At 35.7% G+C, this 24,378-nt stretch overlaps 1 protein-coding gene, 1 non-coding gene and 1 pseudogene across 4 annotated transcripts; 2 read left to right on the top strand and 1 right to left on the bottom strand.

Annotated features, from left to right (window-relative positions):
• The first annotated feature begins 366 nt into the window (after positions 1–366).
• LOC110916031 (mediator of RNA polymerase II transcription subunit 16) lies at positions 367–15,658 on the top strand. 3 transcript variants are annotated; one of them, XR_004884386.1, is made up of 18 exons: positions 367–761; positions 2,541–2,609; positions 2,966–3,054; positions 3,837–3,949; positions 5,136–5,237; positions 5,318–5,402; positions 6,049–6,651; positions 7,438–8,047; positions 8,494–8,573; positions 8,741–8,823; positions 10,145–10,381; positions 10,455–10,626; positions 11,393–11,907; positions 13,614–13,790; positions 14,486–14,568; positions 14,618–14,842; positions 14,934–15,107; positions 15,338–15,658. XR_004884386.1 is itself a non-coding variant. In XM_022160784.2 (17 exons), the coding sequence occupies exons 1-16, from the start codon at positions 502–504 to the stop codon at positions 15,081–15,083; spliced, it is 3,702 nt and encodes a 1,233-aa protein (XP_022016476.1). In that variant the 5' UTR covers positions 367–501; the 3' UTR covers positions 15,084–15,107; positions 15,338–15,658. The 3 variants fall into 3 exon arrangements, 2 of the variants coding, with proteins under 2 accessions (XP_022016476.1, XP_022016477.1); XM_022160784.2 differs by having other exon boundaries at positions 14,486–14,842; XM_022160785.2 differs by having other exon boundaries at positions 494–761; positions 5,323–5,402; positions 14,486–14,842.
• A 224-nt stretch (positions 15,659–15,882) lies between these two features.
• LOC110919399 lies at positions 15,883–19,440 on the bottom strand (annotated as a pseudogene).
• Positions 19,441–20,160: 720 nt separating this feature from the next.
• Positions 20,161–20,232, top strand: TRNAQ-UUG. Its single transcript has one exon. It is a non-coding gene; the product is annotated as a tRNA-Gln (tRNA).
• Positions 20,233–24,378: the final 4,146 nt, after the last annotated feature.

Consider the following 24,378-nt stretch of genomic DNA (forward strand, 5'->3'; position numbering starts at 1 on the left):
TAATGGTTCAGACTGTTTGTTTCACGAGCAGATGTCTGAATGGTTCAGACATTTGTCTCTGAATGGTTAAGCATTATACAAATTCTGAATGGTTAAGACCTCTAATCTGAATTGGTCAGACATTTGCCTCTGAACGGTTAAACATTATACAGATTCTTAATGCTTTAGTTCTCTTACTGGTTCAGCACTTAATGGTTCAGATCTCTTACTGCTTCAACACTTAACCAGTAAAGCGAGGGCCGAGAAAATAAACAAAAATCTATCTTCTAAAACTGAAATTGTACTTTACTCCTCTCTATAAAAAAAAAAAAAAAAAAAAAAAAACTTTTTTTTTTCGGAAACCCTCACCCCAACCCCACCCACCATCTCCGTAGACAAAAACAAACCAAAATCTATCTTCTGTCATTGCTGTCGTCCTCAATTGCGACTTTCGCACCACTCTCTCTCTCATTCTAATTATATATATATAAACTAGGGTTTCAGCTCTCTAATCGCTCTCAAATGAGTGCTTCTTCTGGCACTGTTGCTCACAACAACAACAACAACAACAACAACAAAGACTCCGAAGAAGAAGAAGACTCATCCTCTGCTACTGCTGCTGCTGCTGATCCAGTTTCCGATAGTGACATGGATAAAGCAGCCGGAGATCCCATGGATGAGGATGTTGTTAATCCGGCTACGGTGTTTTGCATTAGGCTTAAACAGCCTAGCTCTAATTTGCAGTTTAAAATGAGTGTTCCTGAATTATGTCGCAATTTTAGGTATTTTCACCTTCTTTCAACTTTAATAATTCTGTTTCTTTCATTTGCTTGCTGCTTTCATTCAAGCCTTAACACTTAATCTTGCTCTGTTCGTATGTGCTTCAATTATTAACAATAAATAAATTTAAACAGAACAATACTACCTTCTTCAGCGTTTCGTGTTTTCGTTACATCTAGAATTAAATTAAATCACCACTGACATGTATAAAAATCTGTCTAGATGTAATCTTGCTTTTAGAAGGCCCTAAACCGTCAAGTGCAAAGTGCTAATGTAGTTTTTTTATATGTCTAGTAGGCTTTTAGCATCCCCTGTACATAGTTATTAAAGGCGCTAGGCGCACTCAAGGCGCATAGGCCTCAGGGCCTAGGCGCAAGAAAAGCGAGGGCCGAGAAAATAAAAGTGCACAACGGAAAAAATAAAAGAAATATTTTATGTATTAGAAAATTAACACTATTCTTCAAATAAAATAAACTAAAGCTATTGTATAACATTTAATATCATTTATTTAATACCAAAAGTTCTAAAATATTAGTGTAGAAAAGTTGGATAAAAGTAGAAATCTAGTTGGAATCTTGCCGGAATTTAGAGAATTCTGGCCTGAAAGTCTCCGGAAGCTAGAATCTCACTGGAATCTGCTCCGGAACCATCACCTGGAGAAATAAAGCGCAATTGCCTCGCCTCGCCTGAAATATGGGCCTAGGCGCAAGAGGCGATGGCTTTTAACAACTATGCCCCTATCCAACATTTAGTTATACATAGGCTATATGTATATATATGGTTTGATTTATAAATTACCTACGTATACCATAGTTGTTAAAAGCCATCGCCTCTTGCGCCTAGGCCCAATTTCCTAGCTAGGCGAGGCAATTGCGCCTTAAGTCAAGGCAATTGCGCTTTAATTCTCCAGGTGATGGTTCATGCGCAAATTCTGGCGAAATTCCTAGATTCTTGAGAGTTTTCGGTCAAATTCTCTAAATTCTGGAAAGATTCTAGCTAGATTTCTACTTTTATCTAACAAAACTACTTTTCTACACTGATAAACTAGCATTTTATAACTTTTGGTACTAAATAGACGATATTCAATGTTATATAATAGCTTTAGTTTATTTTATTTGAAGGACAGTATTAATTTTCTATTATATCAAAATATTTTAAGTTGTACGCTTGCGCCTTGCGCCAAGGCCCCAAACGAGGCCTATGCGCCTAACGCCTTCAATAACTATGACGTGTACAACTTAAAAAGCCTTTTCTTGCATTAGTTTCTCGATTCCGGTCATGGCGTTACGTCATCTCATTTAATTACGTTCCCCCCATTGCCTTAACAAGCAACTAATATGCAATTACATCCCTGTAGTTCTCGGTTACACCTCTACAAGTACTTTTTATTTATTCTACACCCTTTTATAATTCATCATGATCTTCGTAGATTTATTAAATCATTTTTGTGGGACTAATAAACACTGAATTCTGAAACTGGTTATGGGACACTTTTTGGTTTCATAGTGAAATGTATCTGGTAATTTTGTTTATGTATTTTCAAGAATAGATTGGTATTATTTTTAAAACTACAATAATCATGGTAATTAGTTTGAATATTAATTACTCACAACTAATAGTTTGATCTTGATTCTCTAACTAATCTATAATGAAGGTGATTTTTGTTACACCTTTTACGCTTCTTAATATGGTAAATTAGATATGATTTGATCTAATTTAGTCTCGTTAAAAGCAACTTTATTGTTGTTATTTTAATATGGGTCCTACCTTTACTGTAACAGTGCCGTTGCTTGGTGTGGAAAGCTAAATGCTATAGCATGTGCATCGGAGACTTGTGCACGCATACCCAGGTAATGAAGTATTATTTGTTTTCCAACTATATGGCACTAGCACACATTTTCACTATCTAGGAAGAATTGGTTGTTGGTTATAAATAAAATAACTTCAATTTTAACTGGATGGTAGGATCTTAATATATTTATGTTTTGATACGTCTTTAGTGTTGGAGAAATTATTATGGAGATCTTTATAGTTTATGTATCGCTGAAGCTACAAAATTCATCATTATGTGTTCCATTTCAAGAGGCGCTTGTTAATAAACAGAAATAATTAAGATTTATGCATCAGAATTCAATGTTAAGCTTCGATGATGGAGCAATTTCTTTGGTGAACGCCTTTCACTCTTAATGTTTTTTTTTCTTTGTAGTTCTAATGCAAATCCACCATTTTGGATTCCGATTCATATTGTGATCCCTGAGCGACCTACCGAGTCAACCGTATTCAATGTCATTGCAGGTAATGTGTGTACAATTCAATTACATGATACCATTTTTATGTTTATTAAGTCTTCATGGCTTGGTTATATAAGTGCCTTATTTCTTTGTGAGCTTAATTGCATATAATGGTTATTCACTTATTCTATCACACATCTGCAACAAAACCAAAAGATTTCCTCCCATCCTGTACTAAGCAGTTAATGCGGTAAAAAATCGGATATCGGTCAAGGACATATATTTGAGAAATAGGTTATCGCAGTGGGATATCGGTAATTTGAATATCATGCAAAATTTATGTATAAATTTTTATATATATGTATCATTTAACACTAACAATTTAGTATACTCTTCTACCATTAACAAATTAACCTTTTGTAACTTGCAAAACACTAACAATTGTAGCAAGTAGGAACTAGTTAAGACTTAAAACACTAACATTTAACACTAATAATTAATAATTAAGACGTAAAACACCAATAGCAGCAATAAGAAGAAAGACGAATGATAGAACTAAGAAGAAAGGTATTGATATCGGGAAAATCGGTGAATGTATCGGTCAATATCGCCGATAATATCAGTACTGATATTCTGAGCAATATTTGACACTGATATAGTGATATACTGATATGTTACATGGGGATCAATAACTGATATATTGGTGATATATCACTGAATTAACTGCATAGATCCTGAATTATATATGATTTTTGTCTGGCTATCTTCATTTACTAACATGTATAGATGTAGTTTTTTCTGTTATTTCTGGTATATATATGTTCTAAGTCATGACTTTGAATGTAGATTCTCCACGTGATTCAGTTCAATTTATTGAATGGTCACCTTCGTCTTGCCCTCGCGCCTTACTTATCGCTAATTTTCATGGGCGGATAACTATCTGGACTCAGCCTTCACAGGTAAGCATTGGTTTACTGTCTTGTTATTTCTTACTGTTAATATTTGTAGAAACAATATATACTATTCTTTCTTATTGTATACACCCGCCGCGCGTTGCGGCGGCGCTGTACGCTACATGATAAATTATAGACTACAATCAACCCGACTCGTTTCCAAACTAAATTTACGTTGAAATGTAGAGTAATCCGAATTCGTACTGTTGAATGAAAATGTGTTATGTTTGACCCGACTTGTTTCCAAACAAAATTTACGTTACAACGTAGACCAACTCAAAACGTACATAAAATAAACACGTGCATTGGCGTTGTACGGGGCGTGATAAAGTCATCATCATCATACTCGGTAAATCCCACCAATAGCAAAAGCTAAGGTAGGGTCTGAGGAGGGTAAGATGTTGACAGCGTTACCTCTACCCCGTAGGAGTAGAGAGGCTGCTTCCAGTGAGACCCCCGGCTCGATGGTAGTTTTGCATCAAGCCTTGGACATAAGGCACATAACACTCGACAATTAAGACAAAGGCCAATTAGTGCATGTACTCCCTTGTCTTTCGGCTATCAACGCCACCACATGATGCATGATTAACCATTCCCCTCTTTTAACATTATCTTCACGAAATTAGTAAAATAACGTTAAAATTAGTGCACTTTCACTTTTGCCCCCCGAGCGCCCACGCATATATACAATCGACCCAACTCGTTTCCGAACTAAATTTACGTCGAAACGTATTGTAACTCAAATTTATACCGTCAAATGAAAACGTAATATATTTGACCCGATTCTTTTCAAACAAAATTTATGTCAAAACGTAATCCAACTCAAAACGTACATAAAAATAAAACATTTTATAATTAAACCAACTCGTTTCCAAACAAAAATTACAATAAAGTGTAGATGAACTCGAATTTACACCGACACGGACGTAAAAAATAAAAACGTAAGAAATTAGTTTTAGGGTAGACCGGTAGACTCGAAACTTCAGAAACTTGAGGGGGTCAAAGTGATACTTACAAAGTTAGAGGGGCACTTTGTTTTTACAAAAGTTGGTTACAAAGTGACATTATACAAAAGTTTGGGGTAGATTGGGTCGGTTGTTTTTAGGTTATATTAATTGGTAAGTTATCTTGCCAAATATTTTCGGTTATCTGATATGACACATTGGGACCGGCACGTTTTTTAATACTACAGGGATCAGCTAGCTTGGTCAAAGATGCTAGTTGTTGGCAGCGGGAGCACGAGTGGCGGCAAGATATTGCGGTTGTTACCAAGTGGCTATCTGGGGTGTCTCCTGTATGAAGCTGTTGCAACCTTATGTGTAAATATATCCGAAGTGTATTGCATCTTTGACGTTTTTGTTTTTGTGAACATAGTATAGGTGGCTTTCCTCAAGATCACATGATTCTACAAAGTCAACGTTTGAGGAAAAGTTTCTCTCCGAACAACCTCAAGCTCCAGGTGGTTGTGGTTCTTTGTGCTTGTTTAAGCTATGGCTTTTTTAGGCCTGTAAATGAACCAAACGAACACGAACATATAATCAAACACTTTTTTTGTTCATGTTGTTTATTAAGAAAATGGGCATGTTCGTGTTCGTTTATGTTCGTTCATTTAAAACCTAAACAATCAGTTCACAAATGTAAACGACCATAAAGAAACAAACTTAAACGAACATAATTTAACAAACAATAACCAACACAATTGAACAAACATAAATAAACACAACTGACTAAACATAAACTAACATAAAGTAATTTTTTTTTATGTAAATTAGTGTTTAATGATTAGTTACAATAAATTCCATTGGAAAACCCAGTTTTATTACTAGAAAGCCAATTACCAACTAGTTATATTCATGTAAGTAGTTAGAAAGTTCCTTTTATGTTTAATAATTATATAAATATAACTACTTATGTATTTAAATTGAAACAAACATCAGCGAACGAACATAAACAACCATAAACGAACTTCCTACTGAACAAGTTCACGAACAGTTCATGAACGTTCGGTTCGTTTACAGGCCTTTTTTTTTTAAAATTTGGCTTTCATATTTTTGTGCATGAGTTTGTCGTAAACTCGTAATCTGATGTTTAAAAAAATTACCCAGCTGGATGGCCGAACTTTTTATGTGTATGCTCGGTCTTCTCATCTGGCTCTATTCAGCTCCACTGGTCTCAATGGCCTGCAAATCAGAGCGGTACATTTAAATGGTTTTGCACCAGCAAAGGCCTTTTAGGAGCGGGACCAAGCGGGATAATGGCCGCTGATGCAATCGTGACAGATTCAGGAGCATTACACGTGGCGGGAGTTCCGATCGTGAACCCATCGACTGTTGTCGTCTGGGAGGTTACCCCTGGCCCCGGAAACGGATTTCAATCTACTCCAAAAACTAGTACCAGTAACGGGAATTACGGGATACCCCCATCACTTAATCCACCTTCGTGGGACGGTTTTGCTGTTTTGGCTTCGTATTTGTTTAGCTGGCAGGACTATTTGGTTTTAGAAGCTAAGCAAGGGAAGAAGCAGACGGAAGAAGATTATAGTGACATGGTTGCGCTTCATTGTTCTCCTGTTTCGAATTTTTCCGCGTATGTGAGTCCGGAAGCTTCTGCTCAATCAGCAGCAACAACTACGTGGGGTTCTGGTGTCACGGCAGTTGCCTTTGACCCTACCTGCGGTGGCTCTGTGATTGCTATTGTGATTGTCGAAGGTACTACCTTTAAATTTACACCTCTGTTGTTTGAAAAAAGCTAAAACAGCTTCAAAAGTATTATTAGTTTGATTATTGGAGTCATTTCAGTTGACTCTTTGTGACTATGTCAAGACAAAGGATATAATGAATGCAACTGCTCAGATAAGAACATTATATATATATATATACATACTTAAAAGGCTTTTTTGTCAACATCAATCAACTTTGGCACTTACAGTGGGGTTGGGTGGTTGAGGTTGAGAAAGGGATGTGTTGGTCTGAAGATGTGACGATTGAACAGATGCTGATTAATTTGTTGCTGTAATAATGAATTGGCGGCGGTTTTGGCCGGAGATGATGGTGGAAGGTGAAGTAGGTTGAAGATGTTGGTGATTGGCTGAGGGGTTGGGTGGGACCCACTTGATGTCTTTTAATATCTAAATTATTTTTTTAGAGCAGGGATAGTTAAGTCATTTTACACCAACTTAACTGAACAAACTAACAGACATCCACTCAGGGGACTATCCGAGGGGACTATCCGAGTAACAAACGATCAAACCACAGGGAGCATACGTGTAATTTTAAAAAGTTGGGGACTAAAGGTGAAAAAATGAGAAACCACAGGGACCATCCGGGCAATTATAGAAATGGATAAAAAAGTGTGTGCATGTCAACTCATTAAATCTGACTCTTATCTGCATTAATCCGAACTTTTTAACTCGTTACTCAACCCACCCATTTTTGTTATCTTTAATATACTCCTATATATAATGAAATTATTTTTTATTTGCATTGTTCACATAGGGCAATACATGTCTCCCTACGACCCAGACGAGGGTCCGTCAATTACCGGATGGAGGGTTCAACGTTGGAAATCATCTCTGGAACCCGTTGTCCTGCATCCAATATTCGGGAACCCGACATCCAGTTTTGGCGGGCAGCCCCCCATGCAGACGGTGTGGGTCACAAAAGTGAATAAAAGCATTCCCGCCACCGATTACATTAAAAACAACCAATCGGCCCCCACAGCATCTACTTCCAACACATCTGAGTCTGACACTGAAAAGTCAAAACGGGTGGTTTTTGACCCGTTTGATTTGCCTAGCGATGTTAGAACTCTTGCTCGTATAGTCTATTCTGCTCATGGCGGTGAGGTTGCTGTTGCTTTTCTACGAGGCGGGATCCATATCTTTTCTGGCTCAAGCTTCACACCTGTCGACAATTATCATATCGATGTTGTTTCTGCAATTGCTTCTCCTGCGTTTTCTTCTACAAGTTGCTGTTCTGCTACTGTTTGGCATGATACAGTCAGGGATTGCACTATGTTGAAAATAATTCGTGTTCTCCCCCCTGCTGTTCCAAGCAGTCAAGTGAAAGCAAACTCTTCAACATGGGAACGTGCAATTGCCGAAAGGTATTCTACTCAAAGTAGTTAGTTACCTGAGAAACAGGCTGAAGGCTATACTACCTAAATCTATATATTTTTGTAATTATTGCATTGAGTAAATAAACTACACAGATGGTCCCTATGGTTTATCACAGTTTTGGATTGGTCCCTAGCTTTCCAAAAGTACACGGATGGTCCTTGTGGTTTGTACTTTGTAACGCATTTCGTCCCCAACTTTTTTCTAAAAGTACATAGATAATCCCAGTGGTTTGCACATTGTAACGCATTTAGTCCCTAACTTGGACCTGCTGAAGCCTTTAGATTTGTTGATGTGTTACAAAGTGCAAACGACAGGACCATCCGTGTACTTTTTGAAAGATAGGGACCAAATCCAAAATTTTGGTAAACCACAGGGACCATCGGTGTACTTTATTGTATATTTCATGAAATTGTGTTCTATGCTACGCTTCCAGGTTTTGGTGGAGTCTTATGGTTGAAGTTGATTGGTGGGATGCTGTTGGCTGTACACAGAGTGCTGCCGAGGATGGCATAGGTAAGAATGTGAATGGAGATTATCATATCTAAATGTTTTCCGTCTGTTTTCTTTTATTTGCTTTATATTGTTCAATTTAATTTTATTTTAGTAATTTTAATAGAAGTATTTCATTCATGTGTTTCCAAGAATAATTGTGTTGATTTTGCCGTTGTGATTTTACTCAGTTTCACTAAACAATGTGATTGCGGTTCTAGATGCTGATTTTCATTCTCTTCCTTCCACCCAACACCGACAACAATACGGCCCCGTATGTTTCTTCAACCTTTTTCCTACTCATCATCCTACACTCTCATATTGTGATTGTATCAATTGTTAGTTAGTTTAACTTTTGTAGAATATTTTTACATTGTTCATTCTTGTGCAATTTGATGGTATCAGCTAGTGAAGTTTCATTGCATACACGGACTTCAATCATTGTTAGGTTACTCGCATGGTTGAATAGACAGAAGAGACTCAGAGAGATATAACTTTAAGAACTGTTAAGTCTCTCTCTAATTGATAGAACTATAATATAATTTTGACCCATGCCGCGCGCTGCAGCGGCAACATCGCGTTTGTGACTTCGTTACATACGTAACGATGATGACGTCAACGTATGGTTGTCGCACATGACGTTACGCGTTTTTGGCTTTGTTACACACGTTACGCTTGTGACATGAACGCCATTAGACATAGATAAAAAAAGTATAATGTCTCAGACGTTACGGCGTAAAGTTGTAAAAGTAATTTAGACAGCAGCGTAAAGTCGTAAAAGTAATTTAGACAGTGGTGTAAATTCGTAAAAGTAATCTAGACATTAACGTGGTTAGGCATAGATAAAAAAATTATAATAATGTACTGCATGTTATGGTGTAAAGTCGTAAAAGTAATTTAAATAAAATGAGGTGTCAAGTTATTAAGTAGAAAAGGTTGGCGGGTCAAAGTTGTAAGTTACCAAAAGTTAGAAATGAATGCGTAACTTACTTAAAGATGAGGGTTAATAGTGTTTCATGTCAAAAGTTTTAGGGTGTGAAGTGAAAAAAAACATTTAAAATGAAGTAGAAGTCTAGGGGTTACGTTTGTGACATTAACACCATTAGACATAGATAAAAAATGGTATAATGTCTCAACGTTACAGCATAAAGTTGTAAAAGTAATTTAGATAGCAGTGTAAATTCGTAAAAGTAATTTAGACACTGGTGTAAATTCGTAAAAGTAATCTAGACATTAATGTGGTTAGGCATAGATAAAAAAAATATAATAACGTACTGCATGTTACGGTGTAAAGTCCTAAAAGTAATTTAAATAAAATGAGGTGTCAAGTTATTAAGTAGAAAAGGTTGGCGGGTCAAAGCTGTAAATTACCAAAAGTTAGAAGTGATAGTGAATGCGTAATTTACTTAAAGATAAGGGTTAATAGTGTTTCATGTCAAAAGTTTGAGGGTGTGAAATGAAAAAAAAACATTTAAAATGAAGTAGAAGTCTAGGGGTTAGAATTGTTAATTGTAAAAGTTGGGGGGTTAGTTTGTTGGTGGGAAACCCCACCTACCATTGGAAATAATCACAATTGTGATGTTTTTTTAATGCAGGATTTAGACAGAATAAAATGCAGACTATTAGAAGGTACAAACGCTCAAGAGGTGAGAGCAATGGTGCTAGATATGCAAGCAAGATTATTACTAGACATGCTCGGAAAAGGAATAGAATCTGCTCTGGTTAACCCTTCAGCTCTTGTAGTCGAGCCATGGCTGGCATCTGGTGAGACACTAAACAGCCTTGACCATGAGTCAATGGCGGTTGAGCCGGCACTTATGTTAGACATTCAGGTTTGCACCGAACTTCTCATGATTATAGTTTATGCTCGTTTTTTCTTTGCTAACTTGTGCAATTAATATGTAGGCATATGTGGATGCCGTGCTCGATTTGGCTTCACATTTCATTACACGCTTACGTCGCTATGCTAGTTTTTGTCGTACACTGGCAAGTCATGCTGTAAGTTCTGGTACAGGTGGAAGCCGTAACTTGGTGACCAGTCCCACCCAAAGTACCGGCAGTCCTGGAGTTGCACAGGGTTAGTCTTTCTGTCTTTGCAACACATGTGACATGTTGGTTATTATTATAGTTATGTACAAACTAGTATTTTGACCCGCCTAGCATTGCGGCGGCATTGAAACTTAAAAGTAACTCGAACTTGTACCGTCAAATATTTGACCCGACACGTTTTCGAAACAAAATTTACGTCAAAATGTAGACCAATTGCAAACGCACATGAAAATAAGCACAAAAACTTATTATAAATGACCTGACTCATTACCGAGAAAATTTACGTCGAAACGTAAACCAACTTGGATTTATAACGAAATGTACTAAAAAATAAGCACGTAGGAAAATAGTGTTACGGTAAAGAATGGTACCACATGTTGCAGCGGAGTCGAAACGTAAAGTAACTCGAATTTATATCGCTTAGTGAAAACATATTACATTTGACCAGACTCGTTTCCAAACAAAACGCAGACAACCAAAACCGTATTATATTTGACCCACGTACATAAAAATAAGCACGGAAAACTCGGGGGGGGGGGGGGTCAGATGACATTTTACAAAGTTTTCAGAAAGCTGAGGGCGTGTAAGTGTCAATGCTAAAAGTTGAAGGGTTGAATACACAAAAGAAAAAAAACCATGGGTTGGATGCCATTGTTGTAAATTTGACTAAGAAAAATAATAAAAAATAGAGGTTGTGTCTTAGGTACTATTAACTATTCCTAAGACACCCTCTTTTGTTATATATATAATATATAATGCATAGGAAAGATGGTCAACTTGGTTTTGTCTTCCAGGTGGTCAAAATGCGAGCGCAAGTTCTACTGCAAGCACTCCAATCCAAGCATGGGTACAAGGAGCTATCGCTAAGATCAGTAGCACTTCCGATGGAGTTCCTAATGCAACTCCTAATCCCGTCACTGGTCCGTCTTCATTCATGCCAATAAGTATAAACACCGGAACGTTCCCTGGAACGCCAGCTGTCAGGCTTATCGGGGACTGCCATTTTCTCCATAGATTGTGCCAGCTTTTACTGTTTTGCTTTTTCTTCCGGCGGATACACCTACCTCGATTTCTCGGTGCTTCTCAAAGGAACAACACGGATTCAACAGTGCATAAACATCAGCCTGGTAAGGTTGAGGAAGTTAACTCTGTTTCTACGAAAGTGGCATCGACTTTGGGTAGATCAGAAGAGTTGACCGTGTCTCGGGCTGGTCAAGCTGGCTCTGGAGCAAAAGGTTCTGAAGACGGCCCGTCAAATAGGTCAAGATACGGTTCGGGAAATGCTGGTCAAGGATACACATTTGACGAGGTAAGTTCATTCTTAATCCCTGTCTTTCCGTAACTGAATTATTCTCCTAATTCCATCTCGTACTCAGTTAGTGAATGCTAAAGCTACTCAGATGACTTAGAATTTATCTTTTATGAACATACATATATTTTGTCCCCAACGGCGATTTGTTATATGTTATAAGCTTACAAACCCATGTATTACACGGGTTAAATATCAAAAAAAAAAAAAATTGATTAACTAAAATTATAATTTGCAAGTGTTATAAACCCGTGTATTACACAGATTGAAATATTGAATATCCAAAAAATGTAAATCATAAACTTCAATATAATCTTTATCATACGGTTAAAGAATGTAATAATATTGTAATCTTATACATTCATAATTTATGAAATTGTATAATGGCGTTAATAAATGTAATAATATTTTATCACATGGGTATATCAGTTGTTTCTTAAATTATTATATTATAAATTTAATCATTTTTTGTTTATAAGATTTGTGCGGAGGTGGTATATTATAAATTAAAATTATAATATTATTATTTGTATTACTATATAACGTCTTTGTTATAATAATTATTATAATATTAGGAAGTTTGACCAATTTTTTGGGACTGTGACTGTGAAATTACGCACGTTGTAAAACTCAAAACCCTAATCACGCATGTTGTGAGTGAAACCATAATCACGCATGTTGAGTACCATAACATGCTTCATTACATAATTATAATATGCTTCATTACATAAGTATAACATGCGTGATTATGGTTTTTCAACATGCGTGATTAGGGTTTTGAGTTTTACAACGTGCGTAATTTCACAACGTACGCTCGTACGTTAAGCAATATTGTATTTTACACTTTCACTACATATATATATATATATATATATAGGTAGAGGATCCTTTAAAAAGTGCTCAAAGTGTGAGAAGTGTATTATAACACTATATATAATACTATATAACACCATATAAACACCGTATAACAATATGTAACACCATATAATACCATATAACACTATGTAACACTATATAACATTATATAACAAATATAACACTATAGTTTGTCTGATAGCATGTCTATGATAGATGTATAGTGTTATATTTGTTATATAATGTTATATAGTGTTATATGGTATTATATGGTGTTACATATTGTTATACGGTGTTTATATGGTGTTATATAGTATTATATATAGTGTTATAATACACTTCTCACACTTTAGGCCCTTTTTACACAATCCTTACCCTATATATATATTGTATTAATTAAATTTTTTTTGAGATTATTTATATTAAATAATAATAATAATAATAATAATAATAATAATAATAATAATAATAATAATAATAATAATAATAATAATAATAATAATAATAAGGATAAAGAAAAATATTTTTGGATAAAAAATAAATAAAATTATGAGGTTAAAGGAGAGAATGCCATGTGACATTATTTGGAATCCTTTATTAGAAGTTAGATAAAATTTTAAAATAATTAATTAATTATACACATGAAATTTGATTGACACTCATTTGGTTAACTAAAGTGTAAAGTTATAATCGAGTTTCGATTAGATGTCCAACAATACTAGAAACAAAGTATCAATTACCTCCGGGACTAGAAAATCAGCTGATAACTTCTTAAAGCTTAACTACGTTGACGTAGTTTTGTTTGTGTAGTTTGATACGCTGACAGGGTGTTACTATATGATATGGTGCAGGTAAAGGTCCTGTTCCTGATACTAATGGATCTTTGTAAAAGAACATCCGGTTTGGCACACCCGTTGCCTGTTTCTCAGGTAGGTAGCAGCAATATCCAGGTCCGTCTTCACTACATAGACGGAAACTATACTGTTCTGCCGGAGGTTGTTGAAGCATCACTTGGCCCACATATGCAGGTACAACATTCTTCACGTTTCCAGTTAACCTGATCTTAGTACATATTTACACATCTAATTTTTGAGCAAGGTAAAAAAGAGTTGTCTCTTTGAGTAAAGTACATGGATGGTCCCTGTGGTCTACCAGAATTTTGGATTTGGTCCCTAGCTTTCCAAAAATACACAGATGGTCCATGTGGTTTGCACTCTGTAACGCATTTAGTCCCCAGTTTTTTCCAAAAGTACATCGATGGTCCCTGTGATTTTCACCTTTTTAATGCATTTAGTCCCTAACTTGGACATGCTAAATTGGGGACTAAATGTGTTACAAAGTACGAACTACAGGGACCATCCATGTACTTTTGGAAAGCTAGGGACCAAATTCAGAATTGTGGTAAACCACAGGGAGCATACGTGTACTTTACTCTGTCTCTTAAATGCAATCGAAGTTGGTTTTTTTACTACTTAAAAGATAACTTGAATTTGCTTGCGGATGGTTTTAGTTGTTTATGTTTCACATTATTATGATAACTGACAAATCGTTATTTGTTTGGGGATTGAATGTAAAGTTATTTACTTTGTTTTATGTTTTGGTGCTGACTCGTAGATTTAGGTGAAGAAAGCTTGTCACAGTCTTATTTAAAAAAAAACTAGTTTTTGGTATTATTATTTGCATGAATGGATGTAATAATTATGTGGCACATGTTGTGATGCAGCATATGCCACGGCCTAGAGGCGCAGATGCTGCGGGTTTGTTACTTAGAGAGTTAGAACTTCATCCTCCAGCAGAAGAATGGCACAGACGGAATACATTTGGTGGGCCGTGGTCTGACCCAGATGATCTGGGTCAGACCACTTCTACCGATTCAGCCAGCTTCAGCTCGCTTGATAGCAACGATGTACGCCAAGAAGCCCAACAGTTATGGCCAAGAAAACGCAGGTTGTCAGAGAGAGACGCAGCCTTTGGCTTGAACACTTCCGTTGGTTTGGGAGCGTATCTTGGGATAATGGGGTCTCGCCGAGATGTTGTGACGGCTGTCTGGAAAACTGGTCTCGGAGGAGTTTGGTACAAGGTATAATCACCCCTTGGATATGGTGTTTTAACGGGCACGTTTTGTGTTTCTTAGTTATTGAACGTTTGGACGTCATGTATGGTATGTGCAGTGCATAAGATGTTTGCGCCAAACTTGTGCTTTTGATTCGCAAGGCGGCAGCAACAACACGTCTACTCAAAATGAACAGGAGGCATGGTGGATCAGCCGCTGGGTTCATGGTTGTCCGATGTGCGGAGGGACATGGGTTCGCGTTGTATAGAAGAGTGCCTTGGCTAAGCTTTAGGTTAGCTTCTTGCTCTAGTTTTTATGCTTATTTCTCAAGTGACAACTTCCTTGCACAAAACCTTAAGCGTGTTTCCTTTTCATCTAAATATTGTTTTCCTAAACTTTTTTGTTATTATTGAAGGTTATTTAATATTTAAGTTTCATCAAAGTTTCTTTTATATTGTTATAATTGAAGGGCATTTAATATTTAACCTATAGTAAAAGCATATTCTTCTTGACGTCGTGCAGAGCGCCAGAGCCTCAATTTTGATCATATTGATGTACATAAAATGTCGTTCCACAGATGCAGAACTAGCCCAACATGTGGAGTTCGGGCCGGGCTTTATTGGCGAATGTGTTATAGGTTTGTTTTGACACGAGTTAAAAAGGCAAGAGAGGCCCCGGCTTATGTATCAGATATTACATATAATCATTTGTATATTCTTAATGATACATAGACCCAAAGTTTTGTCGTTAGTTATTCGCATTGCGTGCCACAATTTACTTGTTTGCGAAGTGTAGACATGCTTTCCAACCCGTTATGATTTGAAACGAATTTTATCAGTTTTAGATTATTCATGTAAAAGAACAAGTTATGAACTAAAGGTCGATAGATGGTTTGAGTATTCTAATCCAACTGACTCTAGAAGTCAAGCAATGCAAGTAAGAAAACTGAACAGATGAACAACTCTTGATGATTATATTATGATAACCGAAGATGCCATTTCAAATGCAGTTTGAAGTCAACGGAAATGGCTGACTTGTGATATAATTAAAAAAAAGTCAAAATTGATTCAAGCATCTTGACTCCAAGCCCAATTAGCATGACTTCCAACCCTTGGCATGCTTTTGGTCTTTGCAAAGAGATCAACTTTGAAGGCGGCTCCACACACTGCACCCTCGCTGTCAACCCTTGTGATTGCTTTCATTTTGTTCTTTGGATGTTCAAAATCCATCAACTCTCCTCCTGTATGGTCCAAGTAACCTACATTCCATTCACATTTATGGTTAGTAAGCTATAACGCATATGCGCATACATATATATACATAAATACATACACACATATACGTGTCTTTGTTATTGTTGGTACTTTTTCTAGAGGTGATATTCCTTACACGACTTGATATACATAAATACATACACACACACACACACACGTGAAAGTCATGTTTTGGGTTGTGTTGGTCTACATGTGATTAAAAAAAAAACATGTAAACGTTATAACTTCAACCCATCTGACCAATTTAAAACATGATTGCAACCCATTTAGAACCCGTCAACCCACAGTTTTGAAAAACCCCTTACACGGGTCATGCTTTTGTTACATGTTTTAAATGTTTTCGAGCTAGAATTTATGCTTATAACACAAATAAATATATGTATCGGATCGGATTCATTATATACAACCCATCATGTTGATTACCACCTCTAATTTCTTCATAACATATTCTGAATTCTCTCGCAATACAAAAGTTATGCATCTAAGCAAAAGACATAAGTACCCCTACATACCAGTTGGGAATGGAGCAAAAGACTTTGAACAGCTAGACTTTATAACCTCCAAATTATCAGAAATCACAATAAAGTGTCACTCTTCCATCTGTACTCTGTTGATATACAAGGTCAAAAACACCCTTCTTCTAAGTTGGCAATTTATATATTCATTCATTTTCTTTCCAAAAGAACTTACAAGTGAAATAAAGACACTTTTGGCCTTGAAGTCAAATACCACAAAACCAAAACTACCTTCAAGGTCCTTGAGGACCGAATGGGCTGCGGTCTCGAAGGGTCTTGTAAGCTTGGATCACAAACATGGACTCATTTGTTCCTTTGGCTAGCCCATATTGCTTGTTAAGAGCACATACATTGTTCAAACTACCCAAGAATATGCAATGGACGTCATCAACACTACAATACAACCTACAAAATAGAGATAACTTCAAATATTTTCTACAAATATGTTTAAACTAGCTAACGTATGTGCATAATTAGCAACATATGGCAAACAAAGCCCAAGCACGACGGGTATACCTGAAACCCGAAACATACGGGCCTGGTATACCCGAAGCCCAATGGGTATGGGCCGGGTATGGGCTTAAAAATAGAAAAAATCCGGGTATGGGTACGGGTATGGGATTTAGTGATACCTGCCCGATACCCGGCCCATTTACCCGAAAATATCATATTCTAGATTTCCATATATATAAACTATAGTCATATGTGGATATGTATATGGCAAGTGTTTATTGAACATATAACTTATTTTTGAGCATGCATATTAGATATGGAAGCTATCACCCTTTATTATGTGGATATTTTATGCAATTAGGTGGTCCTGATAAAATTACTTAATTAAGTAATCTTTTTAATTTAGCTTAGGGGGTGTTTGGGATTGCGTTTTCAACCTGATTATTTGATTATTGTGTTTTGAAATCGCAAAAAATCTATTTTGAGTGTTTGGTAAAAAATTAATAAAAAGTGATTTTTACGTTTTGTAGAGTTCAAAACGTGATAATCCATAAGTAGGTCACCCATTGCTCCAGGAAAACGTGATAATCCAAAAACTGATTTTTTACGTTTTCACTTATTTATTTTTTTGAAATATATATACTTGCCAAACACTCAAATAGTTGATTATCTGATTATTGTGATATCAAACAACATAATCAAATCCAAACAATGTTGATTATCTGATTGTTGTGATATCAAACAACATAATCAAATCCAAACACTATCTTTCTGCAGCACGTTTTGTTACAACCAAACACTCAAATAGTTGATTATCTGATTATTGTGATATCAAACAACATAATCAAATCCAAACAATGTTGATTATCTGATTGTTGTGATATCAAACATAATCAATCCAAACACTATCTTTCTGCAGCACGTTTTGTTACAGCTAATTATCTGATTCTGATTATTCAAAACGCATAATCTATTTTCAAAACTCAACCCCAAACACCCCCTTAGTATATGTGGTCTGAATATGATATGTAAGTTGTTAATCATATTTTCATTTGTTATCGTCATTAAAATAGTAAATTATATAAATATCAAAGTAAAAAATTGCAAATTTGTCCCAACGAGTATCTTTAAGAAATTAACGGGTATACCCGATACCCGTGGGTATGCCCGATACCCGACGGGTAATTACCCGAAAAATACCCGACGGGTAACGGGCCGGGTATGAGACAAAGAATTACAACCGGGTACGGGCCTGGGATTACCAATACCCGGCCCAAGCCCGGCCCATTGCCATTCCTTACGCAATGTCATATCAGTTACCGATATTATTTATTTTTATTTTTTTGAAAAGTTACTCTTTTGTTAAAAGAAAATATATCAATATTATACCCAAATAAAAGATAATAAAGTTTGTAATTTTATTATCTATATTTAAAAAAAAGTCTATAAAAGTTATTTGATTTTTTTTTTCTAAAAAAACAATGGTTGAACCACAGAACCAGATTTAACCTAAAAAATGTCAGCAATAGAGACTTTGAACTTTCTACCCTTCGACCATTGACTTTGAACTTTCTAGTTTCTACCCTTCGACCATTTTTAACTTAATTTTTTATGGTCCTACCATCATCTCAATCTTAACCATCGGAAAATACTGAAGGGTTCAGCTTTGCTTCACACACTCCTACCATATGTTGCCTAAGAGTTAAATGCCATTTTATTCCCTGTGGTTTGTATCATTTTGCCAGTTTAGTCCAAATGTTTAATTTTTCGTCTGTGGGTCCAAAAAGGTTTCACCATTACCATTTTAGTCCACTAGGTTAACTTCATCCATTTTTTATGTTAACGAGAAGGGCAATTCGGTCATTTTATATGTACGGCTATATAAAATGACCGAATTACCCTTCTCGTTAACAGAAAAATGGATGAAGTTAACCCAGTGGACTAAAATGGCAACAGTGAAACCTTTTTGGACCCACAGACGAAAAATGAAACATTTGGACTAAACTGGAAAACTGACCCAAATCACATGAACTAAAATGACATTTAACTCGTTGCCTAATTATACAAACACGTATACCCTCTCCTATAATACACGTGTTGCATTTCTTATGATCTTCGCATATATACAAATATGCATGCATGCATTTGTGTATGTATGTAGAGAGAGATGTAATATGTATTACCTTTGTGTGGCCAAAAGTGAGGGGGAAGAATGGGCATAGGCCAAAGAAGCATTATTCCCCGAAGAGATAGAGGAAGCATTATATTGATGAGAGGATAAGAAAGCTTGAAGTGGGGTACTTTGATTATTTGATTGGTTAGGGTTAGGACTCTTTAGCTCTTTTGGTGGGCTTACAATTCCATTCTTGAATACTCCCAACATCTTTCTTGTTGTTTTGTTGCTAGTTTATCAAACGACAACTCAAATCAATCAATGTGTGTTTTATATGCAAACAATACACACAAAATTAGGAACATTTTGATGGTCTCAAGATGTTTGTTAGTGTTTTGGGTTATTTATAGATATAACATTTGAGGAGAGAGAAATAGATGTTTTCAAATGTAGAGATCTCATTAATTGAAGTCATCGCCTTCTGGTTTATGAAAGACTTAACAAATATGGCTTGGAAGAAGTAGTATCAAAAGTACTTTTATATACTTTATTGCATATTATTTTTTTAAATATTTGGAGAGATATATTTATAAATTATATTACGTTATCGTTTATAAAATATATTGTTTTCCAAGGTTTCTTGCTCTTCGTCCTCCCTCTTCTACGCCCTCGCTCCTCTTTCACCACATGGTAGTGTTAAATAATAAAAGTGTAACGGTTAAAACTAATAAAAAACTTCTTGGAACTCCATGTGCTCACTTGTGAACACTTGCACCTGACTAAACCAGCATGCCTCATTGCCTCGATCGTATTTTATAAGGTATGTGTGTCGTGCCTTGTGAATTTTGACTACACAACAAAGAATCATTTCCAGTTTGTTTATATCATTAACTCCATTTAGTTTAATTGTTTCTGGTTCTATTACCTTGTTTGTTGTGGTGTTTTTCTGTGAGGTTTATAGTATATTAAAACAAGCTACCGACATGAAGTGGTTCTATGGTGTAGTGGTTAGCACTCTGGACTTTGAATCCAGCGACCTGGGTTCGACTCCCGGTAGGACCTTTTGGTTTTTTTTTAACTTTATTTTGGTTTTTGTTCATTTTAGAGTTCGTTAATATCAATGTATACCAAGTGTTAGAACTTGTCTGAAAAAAACAGAAGTTTAAAAAAGTAGAAATGGAACATGATTCACTCATATGTGTTCAATAAATTGTATTTCAAATACTCAAATCGAATCATTTGAATTTTGAAGATTTGAAGTTGCGTTCGGATTCTATTTGAATTTTGAAAATTTGGTTACTAAACTCGACTTGAAATTTGATAACGTTTAAATGAACTCGAAATGAAACAAGGTAACAAATTAAATGAACTCGGAATCGACTTATTGTTCTTCAATAATAAATGTCAACTGGAGTGAAACAGTGGAAGCGATTCAAATGTTAGATATTTAGTAATTTTAGGGTAACTGTTTATTAGGTTGATCATTTAATTGGATATTAAATGTATAAGTATCAGATGTTAGAATTTGAAGTACGAGCCCTATTGTATCAGATATAAACCAAGGGTTGAGATCCTATACAACCAGTGCTAACTGTATCTATGTATGTATGTATGTATCTTTTTTTAATGGTTAATTTCTTTTTATAGCTGTCATCCGTGGGACTTGAACTCAAAACCTCTCTCTTCCAAACCAATATAATAATCTGCATTTTTAGCGACTTAGGATACGTACATCAAATATAGACTTTAGGAACCTTTTAATATGCTTCTCTTTTTTCTAAATCTTTTGGTGGCCCGTGTTTGATCGGTTTTGAGATACAAGTAACCCAAATCGACAATTCATTCATAATTAATTGGGTCGAGATTGTCACTACTTCGTTTATCTATAGTTTAGAGTTAGTAGCTAGATTGTGATGCTCAGCCCTTTTTTATTGTGAATGAGCGATTTTAGTTTGTGTTAAATCCAAAATGGGTTAAATAATTTTATTTTATTTTTGGTAAATAGGTATGTGAAAAATTGGCTAAATTTTTAGATAAAGAAATTTTGGGGGTTGTATATTAAAGTACGTTTTAGGTAATTTCTGATTCAGTCTAATAATTTCTTGTGTTTCTTACATCCTTTTCTTTTTAAACACATCGGGTCGATGGAATGCATAATGTGTGAAAAGTGGTAGGTTTTATTAAGTATCGTGTTGCGTTGACGTGATACACATGTTGACCTTTCCAAAAAAAATAAAATAAAATAATAATGAATAAATAAATAATGCTCCATCTACAAACTATGTTATTACTCTAATAGTATACTCCAATGTTTGTTGTGTACAATGGAATATTTGGAAATATGTAAACTATTTTTTGTTAATTATCATTCTATATTTTACCATCTCTTATTTAAGTCAGGCCGGGTGCGGGGTGGACGACGACACAAGGCCCAAACTCTCTAAGGGCCCAAATCTTTTTAATTTTGTATAGTATATGCACTGAATCAAGAGATAACATAAATGAACTCTTGTACTAGTGGTTAATGCCTTGTTTAAACAACAAGAAGACGTGAGTTCTAATCCTGGCATCTCCAAATTCTTTATTTTACCTTATTTTTTGATTTTTTTATTAGTGACATTTAATGCTTAATTTTGTCAAATGTATCTTTCCCTTTAACTAATAATTACTTCCTAAACTTAGCTAAAAATAACTATTTAAGTTACATCCACATAAATTTTAGTGATTGATGAGTTTATATTAAACGAAGATTTTCGAATAGGGCCCAAAGTTTTTTTTTATCTTGCATATGGCCAAAGTTTTTTTTTTTTTTTTGATTTCCGGAGACGACCCTGATTTAAGTTAATATTTTATTGCAATTAATTATAATGTAAAGTTTTATAGCGTTTTCATTTGTTAAACCGCGTGTATACGCGGGCTCTAACCTAGTAGTATAATTATACATTATACATTATATTATACAGGGTGATGATCAAATAGGAAGTTTATTTTGGCTAGGAAGTATAGGAAACAATAGAATTATGACATGTGGCTAAATTTAAAATAAAGAGGAAGGGTATTTTAGTTAATCTTATCATTTTCTTCTTCCTTCTTCTTCCTAGTAACATCAAAACCCACCATTTTCAAAACCCACCATCTTCAACCATTTCTTCACTTTCTATCTCAATAATCACTACATTATAGTGCGATTTTCGTCACCAATCAATGATTCAAACACCCGATCAACGTGTTAATCAGCTTTTTTTTTGAAGAAAACCCAGTTTAATTTCATACAAAATCTCGTTTTCCCGGTGATTTTGAAGATAATCACTCGATCCGTTCGATTCGATCTCTGATAAGTGTTTCAATCATTCAAATTTCGTCAATCGTTGAAGAAACCGACTTCGATCCATGTAAGAAATTCTTTAATTTCATTTTTATTATCTGGGCTTTTGATTTAGTCATTGCGTTTTACGATCTTGGCGGGGGTCCGGGGGCAGCGCCCCTGGTAGCATGGCCCCAGGGGCTGCAGCCCCTGGCGGGGTCCAATGGGCAGAGCGCCTGGATGGGGTTGAGTTGCATTCGTAGACAATCTTTTGATCTCCTACTTCCTGGTTCAGACAATTCACAGACAAAACTATTGTCCTGGTTCAATGCGTTTTAGAGAGAAAACAATTTCTTTGGTGCTTTTAGGCAATTGCGTTTTAGAACTAAGACATTTTTATGTGTTTTCTAGCCATTGCGTTTTAGAAAAACACATTTTTGAAGTGTTTTTAGTCATTGCGTTTTAGGTAAAACACATTTTTAGGTGTTTTCAGTCCATTGCGTTTTAGAGAGAACACTTTCTTTTGTTTTTTTATACCATTGCGTTTTAGAAATGAGACATTTTTAAGTGTTTTCTGGCCATTGCGTTTTATAAAATAAGACATTTCTTTATTTTTGGTGCATTGCGTTTTAGGTAAAACACATTTTTATGTGTTTTCAGTCCATTGCGTTTTAGAAAACAGACATTTTAAGTGTTTTCTGGCAATTGCATTTTAGAAATAAGACATTTCTTTGTGTTTTTGGTGCATTGCGTTTTAGGTAAAACACATTTTTATGTGTTTTCAGTCCATTGCGTTTTAGAAAACAGTCATTTTAAGTGTTTTCTGGCAATTGCGTTTTAGAAATAAGACATTTCTTTGTGTTTTTGGTGCGTTGCGTTTTAGGTAAAACGCATTTTTATGTGTTTTCAGTCCATTGCGTTTTAGAAAGTACACTTTCTTTTGTGTTTTTAGGCTATTGCGTTTTAGAAATAAGACATTTCTGTCACACCCTGGCTTTTGCGGAAGCGTGGATTATTTTGGTGTGACTTCTTAATACCATAGCAACAATCATAACAATGCTATATGACAAAAATACAAGATGTTCATCCATTAATATAGTTTGGAAAATACCATAACATGCTTGTCCTGAAACATCGACCCAAAATAAGTTACAACCATGACTTGTTTAAAATGAGTTCTCAAAGACTCAACAAAAGACTTTAAATAAAACGAGGTTTGGAGACGTGTGACCCATCCAGGAAAGGGTTACACCTCCCAAACCCTACAACCCTGGATGACATCTTTATTTAGTACGCAGCTTGACACACATGCAGACACTTGCCAGATTCGATCAATTCCCTGAAATACATGTAGTTTGAAAAAAATCAACAAAAGTTGAGCGAGTTCATGTATAAGTATAAACCGTTAAAGTATGTCTGTATGAAAGTCCCTGGTATGTAGCAATAAGGAAAAAGAGATCACCAATGGGTTGCAAAGCCACTGGTATGTGTGAAGTGATGCAGGAAAACTCTACCTAGCGGAGTTGCACCGGGCTTCCGGATGGAAGACATAGTCACCACTATGGGCCACCCTGGCCTCATGGGTGTGGGCTCGCTACACCCAAATAGATCTATCACTCATGTCCCTCGGTCCTACGACGAGGATTAATGGCCTTAAGTGTTGTACCCACCACTCACATGATCTAAGTAGTAACCATCCTTAAGCTAACCATACCATGTATAAAAATGTCTGTAATAATTGTAACATGTATTCCACCCCCGAAGTATAAAACTGAAAACCGTTAAAAGAAAAGGGGGACAGGAACTCCCGGTATTGTGTCTCCTGTGCTCGTACTCAAACCTTGTCAGCTACACGATAACCTACACCGTACTAATGTCTATTAGACGAACGGGCCGTGCCTTGC

Source organism: Helianthus annuus, chromosome 16 (genome assembly GCF_002127325.2).
Source record: "Helianthus annuus cultivar XRQ/B chromosome 16, HanXRQr2.0-SUNRISE, whole genome shotgun sequence".
In the NCBI taxonomy this organism is placed as follows: domain Eukaryota; kingdom Viridiplantae; phylum Streptophyta; class Magnoliopsida; order Asterales; family Asteraceae; genus Helianthus; species Helianthus annuus.

Coding starts and splice junctions, on each gene's coding strand:
- LOC110916031 (XM_022160784.2), top strand. CDS start 502: ATGAGTGCTTCTTCTGGCACTGTTGCTCACAACAACAACAACAACAAC. Junction 762..2,540: donor GAATTATGTCGCAATTTTAG/GTATTTTCACCT, acceptor TTACTGTAACAG/TGCCGTTGCTTGGTGTGGAA. Junction 11,908..13,613: donor AAGGATACACATTTGACGAG/GTAAGTTCATTC, acceptor GATATGGTGCAG/GTAAAGGTCCTGTTCCTGAT.